This window comes from Poecilia formosa, unplaced genomic scaffold (genome assembly GCF_000485575.1).
Source record: "Poecilia formosa unplaced genomic scaffold, Poecilia_formosa-5.1.2 Scaffold34, whole genome shotgun sequence".
Lineage (NCBI taxonomy): Eukaryota > Metazoa > Chordata > Actinopteri > Cyprinodontiformes > Poeciliidae > Poecilia > Poecilia formosa.
The window spans coordinates 337,544-356,961 of record NW_006799973.1 but is presented as its reverse complement, the minus strand read 5'-3'; the positions used below and the strand labels follow the sequence as shown (position 1 = coordinate 356,961).

Genomic DNA, 19,418 nt, shown 5'->3' with positions numbered 1-19,418 from the left:
ATAAAATTAACAGCCCCATATATTAGAAGGAATAATGAATTATGTCACACCAGACAAATTTATGAAGTTACATTTATTTTTGAAACAATTTATAACCATTACCTGTACACTGTATATGTATACATTTCCACTGATTTAGTAATATTACCATTTCATTACAAGCAGCCCACTAAAGACGATTTAATGGCATTTATCCACTCAGAAGTTGCAGTCCAGGACTGTCCCATCAGATTGGTCTAGAAGACGCCATGGTCCCAGCTGTGGCCACAGACAAAGCTGCTGCTCAAAGAAAGTAAACTATCAAAACTAGGCTCTGCAACATTAGTAAACATTTTGGCATATTTCTGTTCACACTGTGTGTATCAGTTCCTATTTAGTCAAAGTACAAGCTTAGACTCAAAATGTAGTACTCACATTCTGTAGCTGTGAAAGCAGTGTAAAAACCGTGGTGGACTACTTCAATTGTGCATTTGAAAGGGGGAAAAAAGGCTAAGACAGAAAGATAAACCTGTTGAGCAAATCCTCAACAGCTGTAATTTACAGGCTTATTATACAAAGGCATTGATTAAAAAAGTACAGTATGCTGATGGTGATCCAAGCAGTTGGCACATCTTCTAACTGATTGATATATTGCACATGCTAATGATTCATCTTCAGCTCAGACCGAGTCAGCAGGCTCTACAGTAAGAAAATTAACCTCTGTAAGACAATTCAGGCTCAGAAAAACTCACTTTCACTTTATCAGCTCAAATAACTATCAGAAAGTTTCAGATGGAAAAGTAACAGACAGTAATCTAACAGTCTGTTTCTGCAGCTGGTTTACTTCAACTTTAAGCTGGTATTTTTTATCTCATCTCATGCTAAATCATTTGATCCACCAATATAGCCTTGATTTAGTTTAGTGTCGTCTCCTCTGGCTCTTATAAAAGGCTTTTTAAACAGTCAGTTGTACCTTTCATTACCTTATGAGTGTTTAAACTCCAACAATTCATTAAAGCAATGCGATTCAGTCCGCAATCTCTGTACTAGGCAGTTAGTATTCATTAAATAGTTACTTTGCGTCCTACTGATCTGTGCTGCTTAAATTCCAGTTTTTGTGCAGCATATCCAAGATAACCGAGGAATCCCATCTAACTACATTTTCAACTATTTCTTCTCAGACTGCTGAGGCCTAAGGCAGTGATTGTTTTTATATCAAAGTGTCTGGAAGCGGTGAGAAATCAGCTAGTTTTATTCAGGCATTGCTATGTTCAACATGTTTCAACAACCAACATCACTGACATCATCAGCAGCGTGCATCCACTGGCTAAAAACAAGCAGGCAGAATGCAAATGTCAGCGACGATTAACATTCAATCCAGAAATTATCAGGGTTTTTTTTGTTGATGTTGCTTTAAACTGATTTACTTGTAGCAAGAGGATTTGATGTACAGTCACGTTACTCTGGAGAATCACAGTAGGCAGCTGGAGCTAAGGAAATGTATAACTAGTGTTAAATTTATGCATCTGATGTAATATTTCAGTTGAACAGAGGTTAAAGGGATTTGAGATGAGGTTATGTAAGCAGTTTATAAACAGTCAATATCTTATCTGCAGTAGGTAACTGGTATCTGCGTTTTGTACAAATCCAGTTTAGTTAGGCCTGGAGGCTGAGACTAACGAGTAGCCTTGTGAACTTCTACTGTCTTAAAATCTCTGATTGCTAAATGCCACAGTGTTGTATGTGCCGTTTCATGAACCTTTAAACTGTTGTCATGCTTGAACTTGTAAATTATTTGCACAAAGAACTAGAATTACAAATATAATTTGAGTCAGGAATAATCTTCAATAATCTTCCTGCATGAAACATGTAGAAGCGTTTCCAGTAAATATAACTGCCTGATAACATTTGAGTGGTGTAAAAATCCATAAATTGTGTTCAATTAAACCGCTATAATATTTTTAAAACCATTTTCCTTTGATTTCACAAAGTTTCTCTGATCAGAAATGCTGTAAATGTTTTGGGAGTAGGAATAAATTACTAGCGCACCACCTCCAACCTCAATTTCCTGTGTGAATAATTATGAATTTCTGTATTATAACAATCTAAAACAAAGGTGACGACAGTTTAAAGGTAAAAAAAACACTTAATTTTCTGATTTGAACTTTTTGAATTAAATAGAAGAGCATTCTGAAACGGACTCCGATTGGACTAGCTATTAGCTTTAGCCTTATAGACCATCTAAATTTGATGTAAATTAAAAACATTAAGCGAATTGTCTACTGCAGGTAGGAAATTAGCCGTTTATACCGTTTCTAGCAAAACCTCACCTTAAAAAATATCCCAAACTCTCCCTCTAACAAGTTTCAGGCTTCGTACATAACAGAATGAGCAAATGGTAGATAAGGCATTAATTTAAAGGACACAAGTTTTTGTCCTTTAAAAGTTGAACACTGGTGGAAGAAAGAGTCCAGGTAAGAAATTGTGGATAATTTCCGTGTATTTAAAAAACCCCAGAATATCTTTGTCTTGGGTATTAATCGTATTTCTCTCAGTCTAAGGCAAAATTCAGTTAGTGCTTCTCTGCATGCATACCAACATGTACATGCACTGTCTGCTCGAAAAAATCCACAAAACATTCAATTGGTATTGGTATTCCCTCTTCTTATCCAAGACTGTGTAGTTCCCCTTCTTACTATACATCATACAACACTTGTGCAACTAAGCGCATTTTTAGAAACAATTCTTGAAATTTAGTATTAATCCCTGCAGTCATTCTGCAATGACGCTTGGCTCGGTGTGTTATCCCTTTAAATCCCTACGAAAGTGTTTCCTGCAAACAAAGCTAGTGTCTCAAACACTCCACTTTATCTTTCTCCCTCTGAGAGCTTAAGGGCGACAGAGATAATTCATTAGAGTATTGATATGTCAATATATGTACGTATGTATGTATATATGAATATAAGATCCATAATCCCTTATTAAAGTCTGGTAATCTTTACTCCAGTGTCTCCAACAATGAGGCGGGCCATGGAAGGATGAACCTGTGAAAGACCAGAAAAAATTGATGAGTAACTTATTGACACAAAGATATAATACAAATTACACAGCATAAACTAATCAGAACCTGAACCAGAATGATAAGTTATTTCCATTAATCTTTTCTAAATTCCTCCCACTTTGCCATTATTCACCATGTTGGTGATCATTTATATAAAAGCCCATGTCCATCTTCAACTCTTTGGCTTCACAAGACAAAATGTGGAAAATTTCAAAGCTTATCACAGATACTGTACGGTTACGTTCAGGTGCTGTTACTGATCTTTCTAACCTGCGCTTGTAGTGGCCCGTAGGGCACAAGTTCCCCGTCCACAGTGAGGGTTCCCCGCGGAGACAGCGGCTGCAGCCTGAAGGCCTTGCAGGAAACATGGCTCACGTACGGCGAGTTGACTGAGTGGTGGTTTCCTTTTTCCATGGCAAAGAACAGTCTGAGTAGCGTGGCTCTGGAGATGCCGGCACGGACAAAGGTCAGGTGGATCAGGCCGTCGTCAAACCTGGCCTGAGGTGCAGCATGGAGGTCAGCCCCAAGGTGGCTCTGGTAAAGGGCCAAGACCAAGACAAAGTCCCCTTCAATGGTGACCCAATCTCTGGTGGGGAGCGGCTGATCGAGTGGCGGTAACAAGTCGTCCCTTGGCACATCGAAAGGCAGCGAGACAAACGGACGGTTTCTTAGGAGTCCTGCTGGTTCGTTAAGGTCAAAGTTAAAAGACGAGGACGGCATTTGGAACGAGGGAGAGTTCAAGGTGGAGTTAGGGGTGTTAGGACGGGGGGCGAGGTAGGATGATGAGTGTGGGGAGGAAGTGGAAGGGGAAGACGGCGGTGTGGGAGAAAAGGAGGGGGGAGTCATTTTAGGAGGGAGGGAGTTGGAGCTAGAGTGCTGGAGGAGTGAGTGGGGCCTTGGACGGGACGTGTTTTGGTTTTGGTCCAGAACTTTCTGCTTGTAGGAGAAGGGATTGTGACGGAAAGGGGAAGAGATGGTGAGAGATCGCTCCCGAGCCACATCCAGAGAGTAAGACTGTTTTTGGAATAATGTGTCGTTCAGATCCATGTCCTCCATGCCATAAGAAATCCCAGAATCTGTGCTGGATTCTTGACTGAGAGGCTGGCTCAGCAGAGAGTCGGCTATCTGGCTCGAAGGAGCCGAGTTCTTCCTCACCAACTCTCTGGTGCTCTGAAGACTGTCCTGGCTAGAGAGGTCATCTCCAGGCTCTTCCTGTGCCTCTCTTCCCATGTCCACCCCGTAGCTCTCTCCCAACTCCCTGGCTCGCAACAGTCCGTCCGCCTCCAGGGAACCGCCACTGCCTTCCTCGTCCCTGTCATCGTCATCCTCCAACATTTCACAGGAGTCTGGCTCTGATGTTTCCTCGTCTTCCCTTTCGTCCCTTATCCCTGCCAGCCTTTCATCTCGTCCCATATTGGATTCATCTCGTTCATTTGATGCAGAACTCGCTCCGGATTTCTCCGAACAGTTTCCGGACTTCTCTTCAGCTTCCATCTCCATCTGCCCCTCCTTCTCTCTGTCTTCTGCCAGACTGCTCGCTCTCACCACACCAGTTCCTTTACCTCTACCCCTCTGTCGTCTCCTTGTCCTCTCTCTCTGCCTCTCCTCTCTTTCCATCTCACCTCTGCGCAGGAGGCTCCTCTGCTCACTGATGCCCATGTCGGAGCAAGTGCGATGGATGGGTGTTTTGGAGAATCCATCCAGGCCTTCAGTAATGCTGCGGGAGAGGGGTCTCCTGGGTGGAGGTGTCCCATTTGAAGTCGTGGCAACTACAGAGGGAGGCATGTAGGACAGACGGCCCTTGTACGATCGAAGAGAAGCTATGCGCACCAAAGTGCCCAAAGTGAAGCGAGCTGAGCCCAAACCACGATACCTGGAACAAAGAAAATGTTTAAAATGAAACTTTGTCTTGTGATGTTTGATTGTCCTAGAACTTCCCACACTTGGTCATGCTTTCAACCACACATTTAATGCATCTAATCGGGATTTTATATATCAGACAAACACAAAAATACTTTCTTTTCAACTAAAAATCTGAACTCATGGCCTACACATTGGCCCCCTTTCAGCGCTTTTTACTCTGGTGCCCATAAATAAAATCCAGACAGGTGACAGATAAGGTTTTGGGGAAGCTTGAGGTAGAGTCTGAGGAAGTACACATCATCCTGAAACTCCTGATGGCGGTGGAAGAGAAACAGGAAGTGTCTCAGATTGGTGGAGTTAAATACAGGACAATCCAGGAAGAGAGACTGTTGGGGGCTACAAGGTTGAGGCTGGGACGGCGGTTTCCTTTTCACCAGGATGGCGGCCCTAATCGTAGTCTGAGCTACAATTTAACAGTTTAGATCAAAGAATATTCATGTGTTGGAATGACCCAGTCAAAGTCCAGAGCTGAACCAGGAATCTGTTGTAAGAACTGAAAATTGATGCTGAGATAATCTATCCCTCCAGTCTGACTGAGTCTGAACTGTTATGCAAATAAAAACGAGTGAAAGCATCTAGACGAGCAAAAATGGTTGGGAAAGGTGCTTCCACAAAATATTAACTCTAAGAGGGTGAATAAAAGTGCCCTTTACCATTTTTTATTTATTTTTTAAGATTTTTATGTGTAAAAAGGATTTTATAAAGATATAACTACTTTTGCTAGCCTATCACATAAAGTCCCCGAAAATACAAAGAAGTTTGTGGTTTTAAAATGTCAAAAGAATTCAACAGCACGGATACTTTTGCAAAAAACAGCACCAACCAAATAACTTGAGTTTTGACATAAAACGCACACCTTTCGCTTTCGATGTCGACATCAGACACAAAGCCCCAGGCGACAGAAAGGAAGGAAAACAGTCTCCTGGGTGCTGCAGTACGGCTGTTTTTGGAGGGCGAAGGGCTTGTTGTTATAGAGACCAGGTCCAGGGGTCGGATGCCGCCTCGACAGAGCAAGAAGCAGCAGTTTAAAAGGAGCGGCTCTCGAAGGCACATGTCATACCTGAGGAAGGGAAGTAAAAAAAACAAAAAACTAACTCATCTCTGATAGAAATGGTCTCAATTTACAAAGGACATACTGGGAAACTCAAATGGTGATTTTAAAATATTTGTTTCAGATTTGCAGGGAGAAAGTACAAATTTGACTTTAAATAATGTTGCATCTGAAAAATATAAAAAAAATCACAGTTGCTCCATCTCTTTTTTTAACTGCTAATAGCAAGTTGACCTGGGGCAGATTTCACAGTTTCAGCGTTTCATTTCAGTCGATATCAATAATTATTAATTAGTTTTTTGTTTTAAATATCTGAAATACTCCCAAACCAGCGACGTGATTTTTCCTTTTTCAGTCCAGTTTTCAACCTTGCGCCGCTGTTGTTTATTTCTAAGTAGGTATGAGAGATGAAACCTGAAACTGCTGCTAAGCAAGGTACTCAACAGGTTGTTGCTAGGTAACCACTAGCTACTCAACAAATTGTTGCTAGGTAACCACTGGCTACTTAACAAATTGTTGCTAGGTAACCAAAGAGTGACCTTGCTCAGCTAATTGTGAGCGGCTGAAGCTTTGCCCTCTGCCTACATCTCCCAGAATGCAGTGCGGTTCTCAATCGAAGTTCAGTGAAATTATTGGGTACTCTCTCTCTTTGTATTGATCAGATATTGTCTATCTTGATGCATGTTGTTATTGACTTGTTGTCCAGCTTTACGTTGATGACAGATAGAAATGGGTTGATGACGCCTGACCAGTCACTGCTCCCCTCACCCTGCGTAGTGGTTGATGGAGCCAGCCAGTGCATTCCCAGAGCCGCAGGGCAGAATGCCAAGAGGTGTCTTTATTGCTTGTTCCCAGTCTGGACGCTCCATCAGTCCATTGATCACCTACAGATCCACAGGATATATATATATATAAAAAACTTCAGGAGACATAAAACTTTACCTGCACATCAATGTTTTCATCAGAACCTCACCTCATGCATAAGACCGTCTCCAGAAACAATGATGATGCCGTCCCACTCTGGCAGCGATATCTCTCTGACGAGCTCTCTCGCGTGGTTCCTTCGCTCTAGGACAGATTAATGAAGATAAATTAACATTCATGCATTATCCTTACTCACAGCTACGGTTTTCAGCTTCTTGTGTTACCCGTCTGTATGAGGTTGTAGCTGATGTTGGCCTCCCTAATCATTGGCAGGATGTGGGCCTGACACCACTGCATCGCCTGGCCTCTTCCGCTGAACGGATTGACCAATAACAGTAGTCGCCTGGGACGAGGTAGCAGACTTCTGGAAAACTCTGATGATGAGAGGAAGAAATGCCAAGTTAAATTTTCAAATAGTAATTATTCAGGACATCTAGAAATCCTCAACATTTGTAGCATGACCTAACTCCTACCGCTGGCTTTTATCGGATTGTTTATCCTTTATTGTGAAATATTTCTAATAATGCAAATTTTCATTTGTTGTCTCAATAAATTTCAACTGATGTTAAAAGAACTGACTAAAATTGTATTTTCACTGTTTTCTCCACTGTTTTTTTCCCACAAGAGTACATTCAAAAATATGAATATATGTGCACAGGTTAGTCACATTTCTTTAGGTGAGCGGTGTCCTGAAGAAGCTCATTTTAAATAGGTACGTTTTTCAGCTGTGGTGCAATGAATGCAGTCACAGAGATGCAGTTACCTAAAAAGAAAAAAAAGGTGATAAATTGTTCAAATTGTCACTTTTGTCATTGTCACAATAGTACAATATCATGATAAAATTTTAAGCCCACATCGTCCAACGCAAGCTGAGCTTTTGTTTCAGAGTTAGTCGACTCTTTTGAGACTGAGCCTCTCTTATTTCACCTGGCAGTGTACTTCACTCCAATCAGATGGCCGAAACTCAACGCTCTCTGTTTCTTGAGACACTTTGGCTCCCTTAGCATAACCTGACCATTGTTTAAACAACATGGAGTACCTGAGTGTTGTTTCTTTTCCTCTTTATGACTGCAGTGTACCCATCGTCTGATCGCTGCTTCTAAGGTCAAATCATTCCCAACGGGTTTCTTGAATGCAACAATGAACTCACTGTACTTCAGTCACCAGATCTCAGTGCAACTGAGCGACTTTGGGATGTGGTGGATCATGAATGGGCAGCCGACAAAGTTTCAGCTGTTACATCATGCCATCATGTTAATATGAACCAAACTCCCTGAGAAATGTTTTATAAAAGTTTGTTGAACCTAAGCAATGCAGAGTAAGCAAGTGTAGGTGAAGACAATCATTTGCCACCCAACACCATGAACTGATTTTCAGATACTTTAAACTGTACGACTTAGAAATGAAACACTTGCTCTGTTCACAATATAATTCCAATAATATTTTCCAGCAATTTACAAAAGTCATAATTTTAAAGAAACAATATTTCTCTCCTAGAAATAGTTAACTGTGAACAACTAAAGGGCAGCTCAGTGATCACTAAAGCCCAACAATACTACCATTCAGAGTGGGAAAAAGCTGATTCCTAAATTAATACCAAAGCAAGAACAAAGATGGAATGTAGCAGAATAATTCAATTGCATGTTATGTAACAAGATAAGCAACAGAAAACATCTAGATAAGGAACGTTAACAGAGGCCACAGTGACAAAAAGGAGACTGAACATTGAACACTTATCTTCTGATAACCAAGTCTTATTAGTTGAAGGGAAGGAGTGGCATGATGCAGCACCTTTACCTTCTCTGTCTATATATTTCAGGGCTTCCTCCACTGTTTTGTAAGCCTGGCTGGCCACCAGGCTTTACTTGTGCCCCCACCAGGCTTAGCATTGCTTATTTAAGTTTTTTTTTTTAAATGTTTGCATTTTTTAAAAGACTTTATAGTTGGTGTTCAGATATTAATTTTTCAGTCTTTCAATAACACATAATCATCAAGTGATATTTTCCAATTTCCTGACAACTTTAATCATTTTTTAACTCAAAAACACGGCAGGCGGCTGGACGAATGGACTGCAGAGCAGCCCGACTACCAGGCTTAGCAAGTTTTCTGGGTGAAACTTTGTATTTATTATGAATATGTAGACTCATGTGAGTGCAGAACAGACGAAAGAGAGGGTGAACAGTTTGATAAACGTCAAAGTTTACTTATTGAAGTGTTTAGGTATTGTGCAGCCTTTGAAAGCTGTGAAGAATAAAAACTTTCCAGACAGAATGAGTTGGCTGCACATGCAGGAAGACCCAGGGCCACCGTGACATTCAGCTATAATTAGCAAGAGTCTACAAAGGGAGGCATAAATGAAAGCAAACAAAACAACAAAATGTGGAGTTTCAGACCAATTCCTGGAGCCAAACATAAAGGTCACAACAAGCAAAGGCGCAGAACAAGCATTCTTTAAATGCCCTTCAACGCAATCGGTTAAAAACAATCAAAGTCTCTAAATGGACACAAAGGAAAGATCCTCTGTTGTCAAGCTTAAAGACCCAGTGAGCCGAAACATCTAACAGTGAATACTTTACAAAGAAATAACATTTTTATAGGGTCGCTCAAAGCTATAAAACAGAACACGTTTTTTCACGAGATTTGTATTAAAATCATTGGGAAAAACCAGCAGCTGAATTGCATCTTTCTGCAGATGATGTTGTTCTTTACTGAGACGCTCCAGTCGACCTAAAACTGTCTTCCACCTGCTATAACCATCACTGTTCTTACTGTGACGGATACTAAATTAATGTTATCTTCCAGTAGAGCAACACAATATAACAAATTAGCATCACACTCGCAAAAAACTGTTCATTTACTATTTAGTAAAGTAGTAAATTTCAAGTCTGCATTTCATCTATTTGGCCGCTGGGATCAATGTGATGTCGACACTAAAGCTCATTAAGTGGATTGAGAGAAGATGTTATACAACAGCATAAAGACGAACGAATTCAGGAAAACGTGGATTGTAATCTGTAATATCATCGCAATTTCTACCAGCAGCTTTGCTACTGAACACTTTTTCATTTTTCATGAATTCTTCTTCTGTCACAAATGCAGATAGAAAATGTCAAATACATAGTTACTTATTTTACAGAACCACTTCAATACTATCTAAATATATCTTTGTATGCATTTTTTTTTTCATTTTTATTTGACTTTTATTTATGTAGACCTGTTCTGATAAAAAAAATACAAACAGCAACAATACAATACATTAATTAAATTTCACTCAATTATATAAGCTGTTAAAATATTGCCCCCTTCCTGAAATAATGTCCTAAGTCATTGTTTTCCCAAAAGTATTTTTGTTTGTTGAAACATCTTTTAGAAGGAAACAGTTTGACTTAGGCCATTAAGGTGACATATGAGCTAAAACCAAGAGCAAGCTTCATAAATTCTCTCTTTTTAAAAATAATAATAATAATTTGAATCGTCCCAAAGGATAATTTTGCAGAAATCCCATAGAAAATGATAAAACTTGAAGTGATGTAGTGTTAATCTATCAATCTACCAGGTAGGTTTGTGAAAACCAGCATTGTACAGCCAGACTGATTATAAATATTGTTTTCAGATCTGAAAATCTAATTTTTTAACATGAGTGAATATTAATGACTGCTTTGATACAGATGATCTGTGATTCTGTCTGGACAAAAAGGCTTTTCAGGTGAAAGAGATGCTCACCTGTGTTAGCTGTAACGGGCACTTCTCTGAGCAAACACTGAATAGCGGCCGACCACCTCTCAGCTTCAGGCCGGCTTTCTGCCAGGTACGCCTTCACCTGCCTGCGCCTGGACACCCCCTTCCTCCGCTTCCCTGGCGGATACCAGTACAGCACGAGCAGTGGCGGCGCAGGAGAGCGAGGACAGCTGCACCCCACCAGCTCAGACAGAGGCAGCAGGAGACGGGCTTCCTTCCCAGGCCGCGATGAGAGACGCTGGATGTGAATGTGGGTGTGGGTGAGGGTCAAGGCATAGTTGGATGTCGGACTCAGAGGTGGTGAGGTGGTGGGGGAAAGCCCTCCTGAGCTTCCAGGGCTCTCTGGGCAGCTGCAGCTGCTGCCGCAGCTACTGCCAGATTCCCAGCTGGCAAACTGTCCGTGAAGGAGGGCTTCTTCTGGAGAAGGCGAGGAGGAATCTGGGGAGCGCATCCTCACTTTTGGATCGGACGACGTCTGCCAGTCTGACGAAGCAAACAGTACGAGCTTCTGGATCCAGAAGCTCAAAGAGCTGTCAGTTCTTCAAGATGTGCAAGAAAAATTAAAATGTGTCGGAAAAGAACTTCATCCCTGAAATCACTTCAAAATTATTCTTCATGCAGGCAACAACAAAAACAAAACGAAAAACCAACAAAATCTTCTGACTGGGTCCTCATTTAAAAAGCAAACTTCTTCCAGTATAAAGAGTAATTTTTCAAAAGAAATAATCCAGTGAAGATGAGGGGGAAAAAGCAATGAAATCTAATCAAAGATGTCAGCTTCAACAGTTTCCTGCCAATTAAAAACTGGACAAGCAAAACTTCAACACGTGAACGGGAAACTCAGTCAGAAATTGCATAAGTACAAAAAAGTTTACATTTCAGTTTGAAGCTGCCTTTGGTCTTAGCAAAACAAGGCAGCAGAGCAGCTAATTAATCAGTAATCTTTAAATAATCACACCAAGGTACAAAACTGAACCTCTAAAAAGAAGAAACTCATACATCAATAAAGTATCAATAAGACAAGAAGCAAAACACACCTTTTCTGTGAAAGGAGGTCATTAAACTAATGTGCAGCGATTCCTTAAAGTATGTTGCATGTCGAGTGCAGCCTGCAGCGTGACGAATGCCCCGTAGATATGATGAGTGCAGCTTTTCTGATTAGTGCAGCTTTTCTGAGACCTTTGAAACTTCTATTGCTATCTGAAATCTCAGAGATTATATACGACACAAGCAGGAGGAGTGACAAAAATCACGCTTTCAGGACGGTAGTGTGATAAATTAAAGAGTCGTCGTAGAAAACACTCCTCCGAATGACATCTGACAAAAAACAAACACAGGGAATAAGCAAAAGAAAAACAAAAAAAAAAGAGGAACAAAGCAAATGCACAAAGGAATCAGTTCCAGGTGAGTCCTTAGTTCATGCCATCTTAATGTCCTTAAGTAAAGCCCCTGGAGTCACGTTCCCTCCCAAACATCTCTGCTCCTGTAGGAAAAGAAAAGCAACGTTAAGTGTTGATGTCAATATCGGAAAGTCAGAAATCTACAATGTGACCCTGTAAGGAGTTGAGTAAAAAAAATATTGCTCATTACTATAGAAAAATGTATTTTTAGATCTCAGTTTTAGCAACAATCACTGCAATAAGCAGGAGAGATTATTTTCACAGTGAAGCAATATAGATCTGCCACGCTTCTTGAACTTAGGTGCGTCTGGGCTGCTACTGACTCACAGTCACACATCCTTAAACCGCCTTGCTGAGACGCCACATTACTGTGCATGAAATAGTTGCATGCCAATGACCGCAGCTTGCAAGCATTTACATACTCAGGAGTTTCAATCCTCAGGACTGTGGGACAAAAGTGCCCTCTGTCACAATGTGGATCTTGAACTGCTGAGCTGTCTTGCTTTTACGTGATCACAATGTCCCCAACATGTTCCCTCAATTCAGTTCCCACGACAACCGCGACTTTATCACGGCCAGTTCAAATTCATGACGCAAAACATTATCGGCCAACAAATACAATTTTATGATGATGCACACACTGACTTGATTCAGAACTACCAATTTAGACACACAATTAGAATTGAGGCTTTTTTTTTTTTTACCTTGTTTATCATAATAAACCACTTAAAAGAACAACTTCAACACAGGTTTCATTCCTCCTGGTATCAAATCTTTCACAGATTAGGAGGTTTGCTTCCGGGAATGACCTATAAATACTTGAATTGTTTTGTCCGATCAACTCTGACCAGCTTCTCTGTCCCTGCAGAATGAATGTGTCTGCCGCAGCATGCTGCTACCACCACCGTGTTTTATTGTTTTAATGCTGAGTACAGCACAGTACTCAGGGTACTGTGCTGTATTTTTTAACCACAAATGCCCAACATGTTCAGTTTTGGACTTAGCTGACCACTTCCCTTCACATCAAACACATTCACAGAACAGCTGAACTTAAATAAAGAAGATTAAATTTAATGCACTGCAAAAATATTACCTAGTATTTTTTGATCTAGTTTCTAAAGCAAATATCTTAGTATACTTGAAAAAAGACAAAAAATAACTTACAAGTAATTGTTCAGCAAGATATAGGAGCTTGTTTTGAGTAAATAATTAACATTGATGAAAAAAAATAGCTACATTGGCAGACTATTTCACTTACAACGAGGGAAAAATGTATTTTTACAAGTGAAATAATCTACTTTTTCCATCAACATTTTGCTGAAGATTTACTTGCAAATTAGTTTTGTATTAGTTTATATATTAGCACTAGAAACTAGACTAAAAATATTTTGGTAAGATTTTGTGTTTTTGTTGTTTAAAGATATAATCTATTTACTTCTGAAGGGAATTATTTAGAACCGCAAAAATATTTTCACAATTATGCATTTCTCTGATAGTCCACCACATAAACTAGATTAAACACCTTTTCAGTTCCAGTCAGTGTTAAAGATGTATTAAAACTTTTTCAAAGCCATGTATTCTAGGTAAAATGTCATATTTAGTATGCAATGCAACAGAACAACTGGCTTAGTAAATGTTCAATCTCAGATAGATATGAACCTGGTCGCAGCTCTATCCAAATGCAAGAACAGTGTGGAAACATTGTTCGAGCTGTAATGCAGACAAACCAACAGTTGGCCAGTGTCCTGCTCTGATTAAACACGCAGAAATGCACCTCACTGATGCCCATTGTTGCATCTTACGTCCTTGAAGTGCAGGGCGGGGACACAGAAATAATAACAAGGAGGCTAAATTTGTCCCCCCCCACACAAAGAGGTTGTAGAAATAACGGTAAAGAAAAAAACAGTTTGGTTCATTTCCTGAATACACGGAGGTATTCATCAATTTAGGGTGTAATTACGCAGTTTAAAGACACATTTTAAAGCCCTGGCCGGCAGTCTGGTTATCGTTGGCTTTACATGGAAACTTTGATCGATGCTGACCACCTAACCAAGCTAGCAGCAATCCGTCAGTTAGCCAGCTAACTTAATCAGAATTTCTTCAACTGCGGCACGAAAACAGTTATTAAAATACTATTCAAAAACAAACCCAAAACTGTGTTTGAAAAGAGTTTTAAACTACAAGAGAGTCAATTAACCCAGAGGCCAATGAAAGTTGCGCCCCTCAGTTTAATGTTAGCTAGTTCGAACTGTTGTCAGTTAGCTGAAGCTAACAGTTTTCTACTTCATATCCAGCTTAAGTTTAACTTACACTTGCCTTTTGTTCCCTTTAAAAAATGTATCGATATACATTATTGCTAGCTTTAGAGTCCTACTTAATTGTTCAAGTCACATTGTTAGATAAGATGTACACAAAACTAGCGTGTTAGCTACAGACCGCTGTGATTTATTATTCAAAGTAGCGGTAAAGAAATAAAAGTTAAGATTCAAATTTGGACCTTATAAATGGTAATTCAAGCCCAGCAGAACACAAAGCAGCGCTGAAACAAAGTACAAATTACCTCATCCTGTCCCCCTCTCCAGGACTGCGAAAACTGAGTCGGAGCAGGAAGTGTCTGGAGCCGAGGCAGCAGCAGGTCTGAGCGGCGGAGAGGAAACCCAATGACGGCAAGGAAAACACTGAAACACCCACCGACATTCTCCAATCATCAGCAGACCACCACTTCCGGTTCCAGTCATTTGTTATCAGGCAACTGATGAATGCTCATCAAAAGACAGTCCCGGTGCAATTAAAAGCCCGCAGCGCGGTGCATTATGGGAGGTTTATTCATCCGCTTTCATCAACCCATTCTTGAGAGGTTCAATAAAACGCAGACATTGTGTTTTTGGACAGCCAATCATCTTTTTATTTGTCAGACTGCATGAAAAACAAAAACGAGACTAGTTCTTGTAAGCACGGCTGGATCTGCGACCGCGGGCTCTCTCGAACTTCCTGCCCTTGGAGCGGACGTAGGGCCTGGAGAGGAGAAGAGAATAGAAATTAGGACAAATCAAAATCTCAATCTTTGTTCCTGTAAACCAGTACAGTGAAACCATCTATTCATGTATTTTTCTCTGGAATTAATCTTGAAATATTAGTCCATTTGTGGAGCTTGGAAAGGTAAAATACCAATAATTTTCCTTGGAGACGACTGGCTGTAACTTGCAACTAGCTTCTGCTGTAGTACTAATACAGTTTGCATTAATAAATAAAGATATATTTGGGATATGAAGTATTAAAACAGACTGTTAAAATCACTTTTAGAGGGGGTAGTTTCAAGTATTCATGGATTTCAGTTATTGGTTGTGGTCCCCTTCCCTCTAAAACACTGTATCTCAGTGTGGTGATGTGGATTAGATTCTCTTCACATCCACCTGTTATCATGACATCCCTTCCACTTTATACCAGTAAAGAAAACATTTCAAATCATTACACTTTAGAAAATATCTCAGTTTAATTTGATTTCTACTTTCTATTATTCCCATTCCTGTTTTGTGTTGGTCAGCTGACTAAAAATATGACAAATTAGGATCCTCTGTAAACCAAAATAACTACCCTATTACTGTACTTCACTTTATTTCTTCTTGGTAATTAATTATTCTTGATAAATTTTGCATTACACCCCATTTCTAGCATTTCAACATTCTTAGGAAACATAGATTATAACCTGTGATCAATCTGAAATGCATATGATCGACTTCCTGCTGAGTAATATGAATTAGATGCAGAACCACATTCACCAGCAATCTAAGAATGAATTACTAAAATGTAGAAAATTATTATAAGTTTTCAAAGCGGGAGAAAATTTAATAAGTCGCAGCTAGGGCCGTCACAATAGACAATAAATCAACTCATCACATGATAAATGAAAAGAAATTCAATAATTTTCATTTGCTTGATTTAGCGTTTCTCTTTTTTCTCTCCGTTTACCAAAATCTGGATGATTAGTCAGCAGTCTGGTGTTTTGGTCTCAACTATCCCCCCCTCCTTTTTTTTTTGGAAAGATAAGTTTGTTTACAGAAACTTCATCATTTATTTTGTTGTATCTGTTGCTTTCTTTATTTTGGATATTCCAAATATCTTACAGTTCCAGTGGTTAAAAGTTCATGAGAATTTAAAGTTTATTGAGCTTTCAGAAAGTGTTCTTGCATTTGTATGCTGTTATTACTGATATATTACTTGAAAATGTTCTCAAAACAATGTTATCGTTTGTCGCAATAAGTTTTGGGACAATTTATTGTCCAGCAAATTTTTTTTTTGTGACAGGCCTAGAGGCAGCTTCATTTTACACCTGAAACGTTTGTGGTACAAAAACGATTAAAACTGGAGAGATTTTAAAAGAGCAAAAATCGTCAGAACTTTTTCTCTGCTTCATAAGTCCAACACAATTTCATGTTAATCAAATGTTCAAAATAACTACAATTTTATTGTTAAAATAAGATAAACGTTACACTTTAGAGGCACTTTTGTGAAATAAAGATGTTTGAAAGCAGCAAAAAGACAAACTCCAAAAGTTTCAACATTCGACTGAAGACAATTTAAGTAAATTTAGAAAAAATGTCAAAAGGATCAGATTGTAAAAGCCCTCAATTCAAGGTGCATTAAGTTTAGCATTTTTTAGCAAATGCTTCTCTACAATCACAGCACATTAAAAGTATCAAAGTAAACTGTGTGGTTTCCGCTTTTAAGTGGAAACAATGTGGGAAAGTAAGAAACTAAGTACACCATGATGTAATGCATTTACTTTTATCAGATGGAAATAGCTCAAATCTAAGCTGTTTTGATGACCCAGTACGTTTTGAATTTTGTAGTTTTATCAATTTGTAGTCAAAATATTTGACTTAAAAGGAACCAATGTTGGTTAATAAACTAACAGGGCTCCTGTGTTTAACCATGTGATGCTGTGTTGGTTTCATGTTGGGTGCAGACGTACTTGGTGTGGCTGTGAGGGGTTCCAGGAGCTTTTCCAAAGTGCCTGTACACCTCTCTGCCTTTACGGGGCCCTGAAAAGGAAAAGATGAATGTAACATCAGATACAGACAGTAAAATCTCTGACAACATCATCAATTTTAGATCTCTACATTAGTACAGATAATAATCCACATTTATAGCACACATCTGGAAACGCTACAGCAGCAGAGAAGAAATGTCGGGGACAACAAGGAGCTTTGATTCATTTCGACTGGGAAATAAAACTCTTAAAGGCTTGATTAAAAGAACCATTTGCAATCATTCATGTTGTCAGGCTCCTAAAAGTGACTAGAGATTGTTTCAAAATGAAAAGAATAAATAAGATTTCTACACATTTTTCGTTTAAAAAGGCCAAACTTTCCATATTTTTCTGCACTTTTAGATCATTCTGGATATTTAAGTACCAAGTATTAGCACTGAACTTGTAACAGCAGACATGTCTCATCTACAAGTTTCACAAAACAAGTTTAACTACGTTAAACAGTAGATCTAGAGCCTAGATCTACTGTTTATAGATCTATAACTCCTTAAAATATCAGATAAGGAATGGGTTATCTTGAACTAAATGCATTTTTTAAAGACATTTCCTTTTTTGACATTTATTTTGCTAGGAAAATCCCCCAAAATAGATTTATTGCTTTTAATTACAACATTTTGGACTCAGATTGAGAAAAACACACCAGATCGAACTAACTTTGAAGCTGCCTAGAGACAACATGTAAAGGGATAAAATGCTAAAATTAAAATCTGATTCAGCAAAGTTAAGCATATAAGAATAAAAGTAAAAACTATACTTTATTGGGCATTATTAAGGTTTGTCCAAATGAAAATGGAAGACAAGAGAAAGACTGGCAAAATCAAAGTTTGTCCATAATCTTTCTTTCAAAAATGATGAGCAAATTAAATCCTCAATCAAACAGAAAGTCTGACATAATGAGTAATTTATCAAAAACAATTAAAAATATAATGTGGCTACCTGGTGCCAAGATTTCAAACAAGACCAAAACTATTTTTTATCTATTTTTGCATGGTGTCATTTCGTTATTGCTTGGTGAAGATTATAAATCCAGAGACTTTGTTCTGATTCAGAGTTCTTATATAATAGAGTTTATTAATGATTCTACTTTCTCAGATTAAACTGGCAGACTGTAGGAGGAAACAGGAGAAGTTCAGGTACCTGACAGCAGCACTGTCCCATGTCCTTTGGGAGAACTCAAAGCCAGCTGGTCAAATGTCATCACCTGACCTCCGGCCTTCACGATCCTGCGGCGGGCGCGGTCGGTAACCTTGAGAGCGCAGATCTACAGAATAAAACGCAGAACTTCAGAGGGTCACAATGCTGAAGGAACATTATCTAAATCTTTATAAGATCAAATACTTTGAAGGAAAATGTAGATTTAGTAAGATCACTTACCTTGAGCTTGGGGATATCCTGAATCCTGATGTCATCAGTGACTGTTCCCACGACAACCGCGACTTTGTTATCACGACCGGGCATCTTCATCTTACGGATCTAATTAAAGACAAAACAGGCAGAGCGGAAAACTGATGAGGACATATTTCAAACCGAGGAAGAGACATGTAGAAAATATACCTATAGATATGAATGGGAGAAAAGGATTTCAGCCTTATTATGGTTGACCATTTTTCTTCCGTAAATTATAAATTAAGATGTCAACATCTCTTTCAATTTCTTTTTTTAATGTCACTAAATATTAAGCACCAAAACCATAAATTTTATGTTCAAAACCTTTCAAATTTTGGCATGAAAAGCCCCCAAAGCCCCACATAACATTACAGCAAATCAGATTAAATGGTTTTTGACTATTTTACTGTTGCCTTAGTTTTCTATCATAGTTTTTTTTTCTAACCTTCTGACATGCTTCAGTTGTTCAGCTTTGTTTCAGATGAACACCAACATCAGAACAGAAAAGTGTAGGACTTTTAAGCAAGCATTTAATTGATGCAAGTTATTAAAAACTCCTTGCATGAACCACTAAGACATTTTGACAATTGAAGTTGTTTTTCTTTACACAATAAAAAAATCTTTGTTTTTAAACTTGCATCAGCTTGAAAATAATGCTTCATCAAACCAAAACAATGCAACATATCTGTTGCTCCAGGTAAGATATTGACTACTCATAACCACCTGAACCCTACATTAAAAATGTTAATGATCCCCTTAATAAAATGAGTTTTTTCTTCTTGTTAAATGACAGCCACTTGTTAAAAAAACCTTTAACAAAAAGAAGGCAACCTGGGACAATCTGGGTGTTCTTTACAACAAACATCACATGCCGAAAGGCCTTTAAAAATGTTAAGTTTGAGTGTA

General features: G+C 38.9%; 2 protein-coding genes across 2 annotated transcripts; both read right to left on the bottom strand.

The window, feature by feature from the left end:
- Positions 1 to 58: 58 nt before the first annotated feature.
- On the bottom strand, positions 59 to 14,812 carry LOC103136636 (sphingosine kinase 2-like). Its single transcript, XM_007549974.2, has 8 exons — positions 14,637 to 14,812; positions 10,662 to 12,159; positions 7,163 to 7,312; positions 6,988 to 7,082; positions 6,783 to 6,898; positions 5,820 to 6,023; positions 3,311 to 4,913; positions 59 to 3,023 (listed from the first exon to the last, which is right to left on the bottom strand). The coding sequence occupies exons 2-8, from the start codon at positions 11,125 to 11,127 to the stop codon at positions 2,961 to 2,963; spliced, it is 2,697 nt and encodes an 898-aa protein (XP_007550036.1). The 5' UTR covers positions 11,128 to 12,159; positions 14,637 to 14,812; the 3' UTR covers positions 59 to 2,960.
- Positions 14,813 to 14,955: 143 nt separating this feature from the next.
- On the bottom strand, positions 14,956 to 18,628 carry LOC103136816 (60S ribosomal protein L18-like). The gene is made up of 4 exons (XM_016670527.1): positions 18,501 to 18,628; positions 18,264 to 18,387; positions 17,049 to 17,118; positions 14,956 to 15,091 (listed from the first exon to the last, which is right to left on the bottom strand). The coding sequence occupies exons 1-4, from the start codon at positions 18,588 to 18,590 to the stop codon at positions 15,016 to 15,018; spliced, it is 360 nt and encodes a 119-aa protein (XP_016526013.1). The 5' UTR covers positions 18,591 to 18,628; the 3' UTR covers positions 14,956 to 15,015.
- Positions 18,629 to 19,418: the final 790 nt, after the last annotated feature.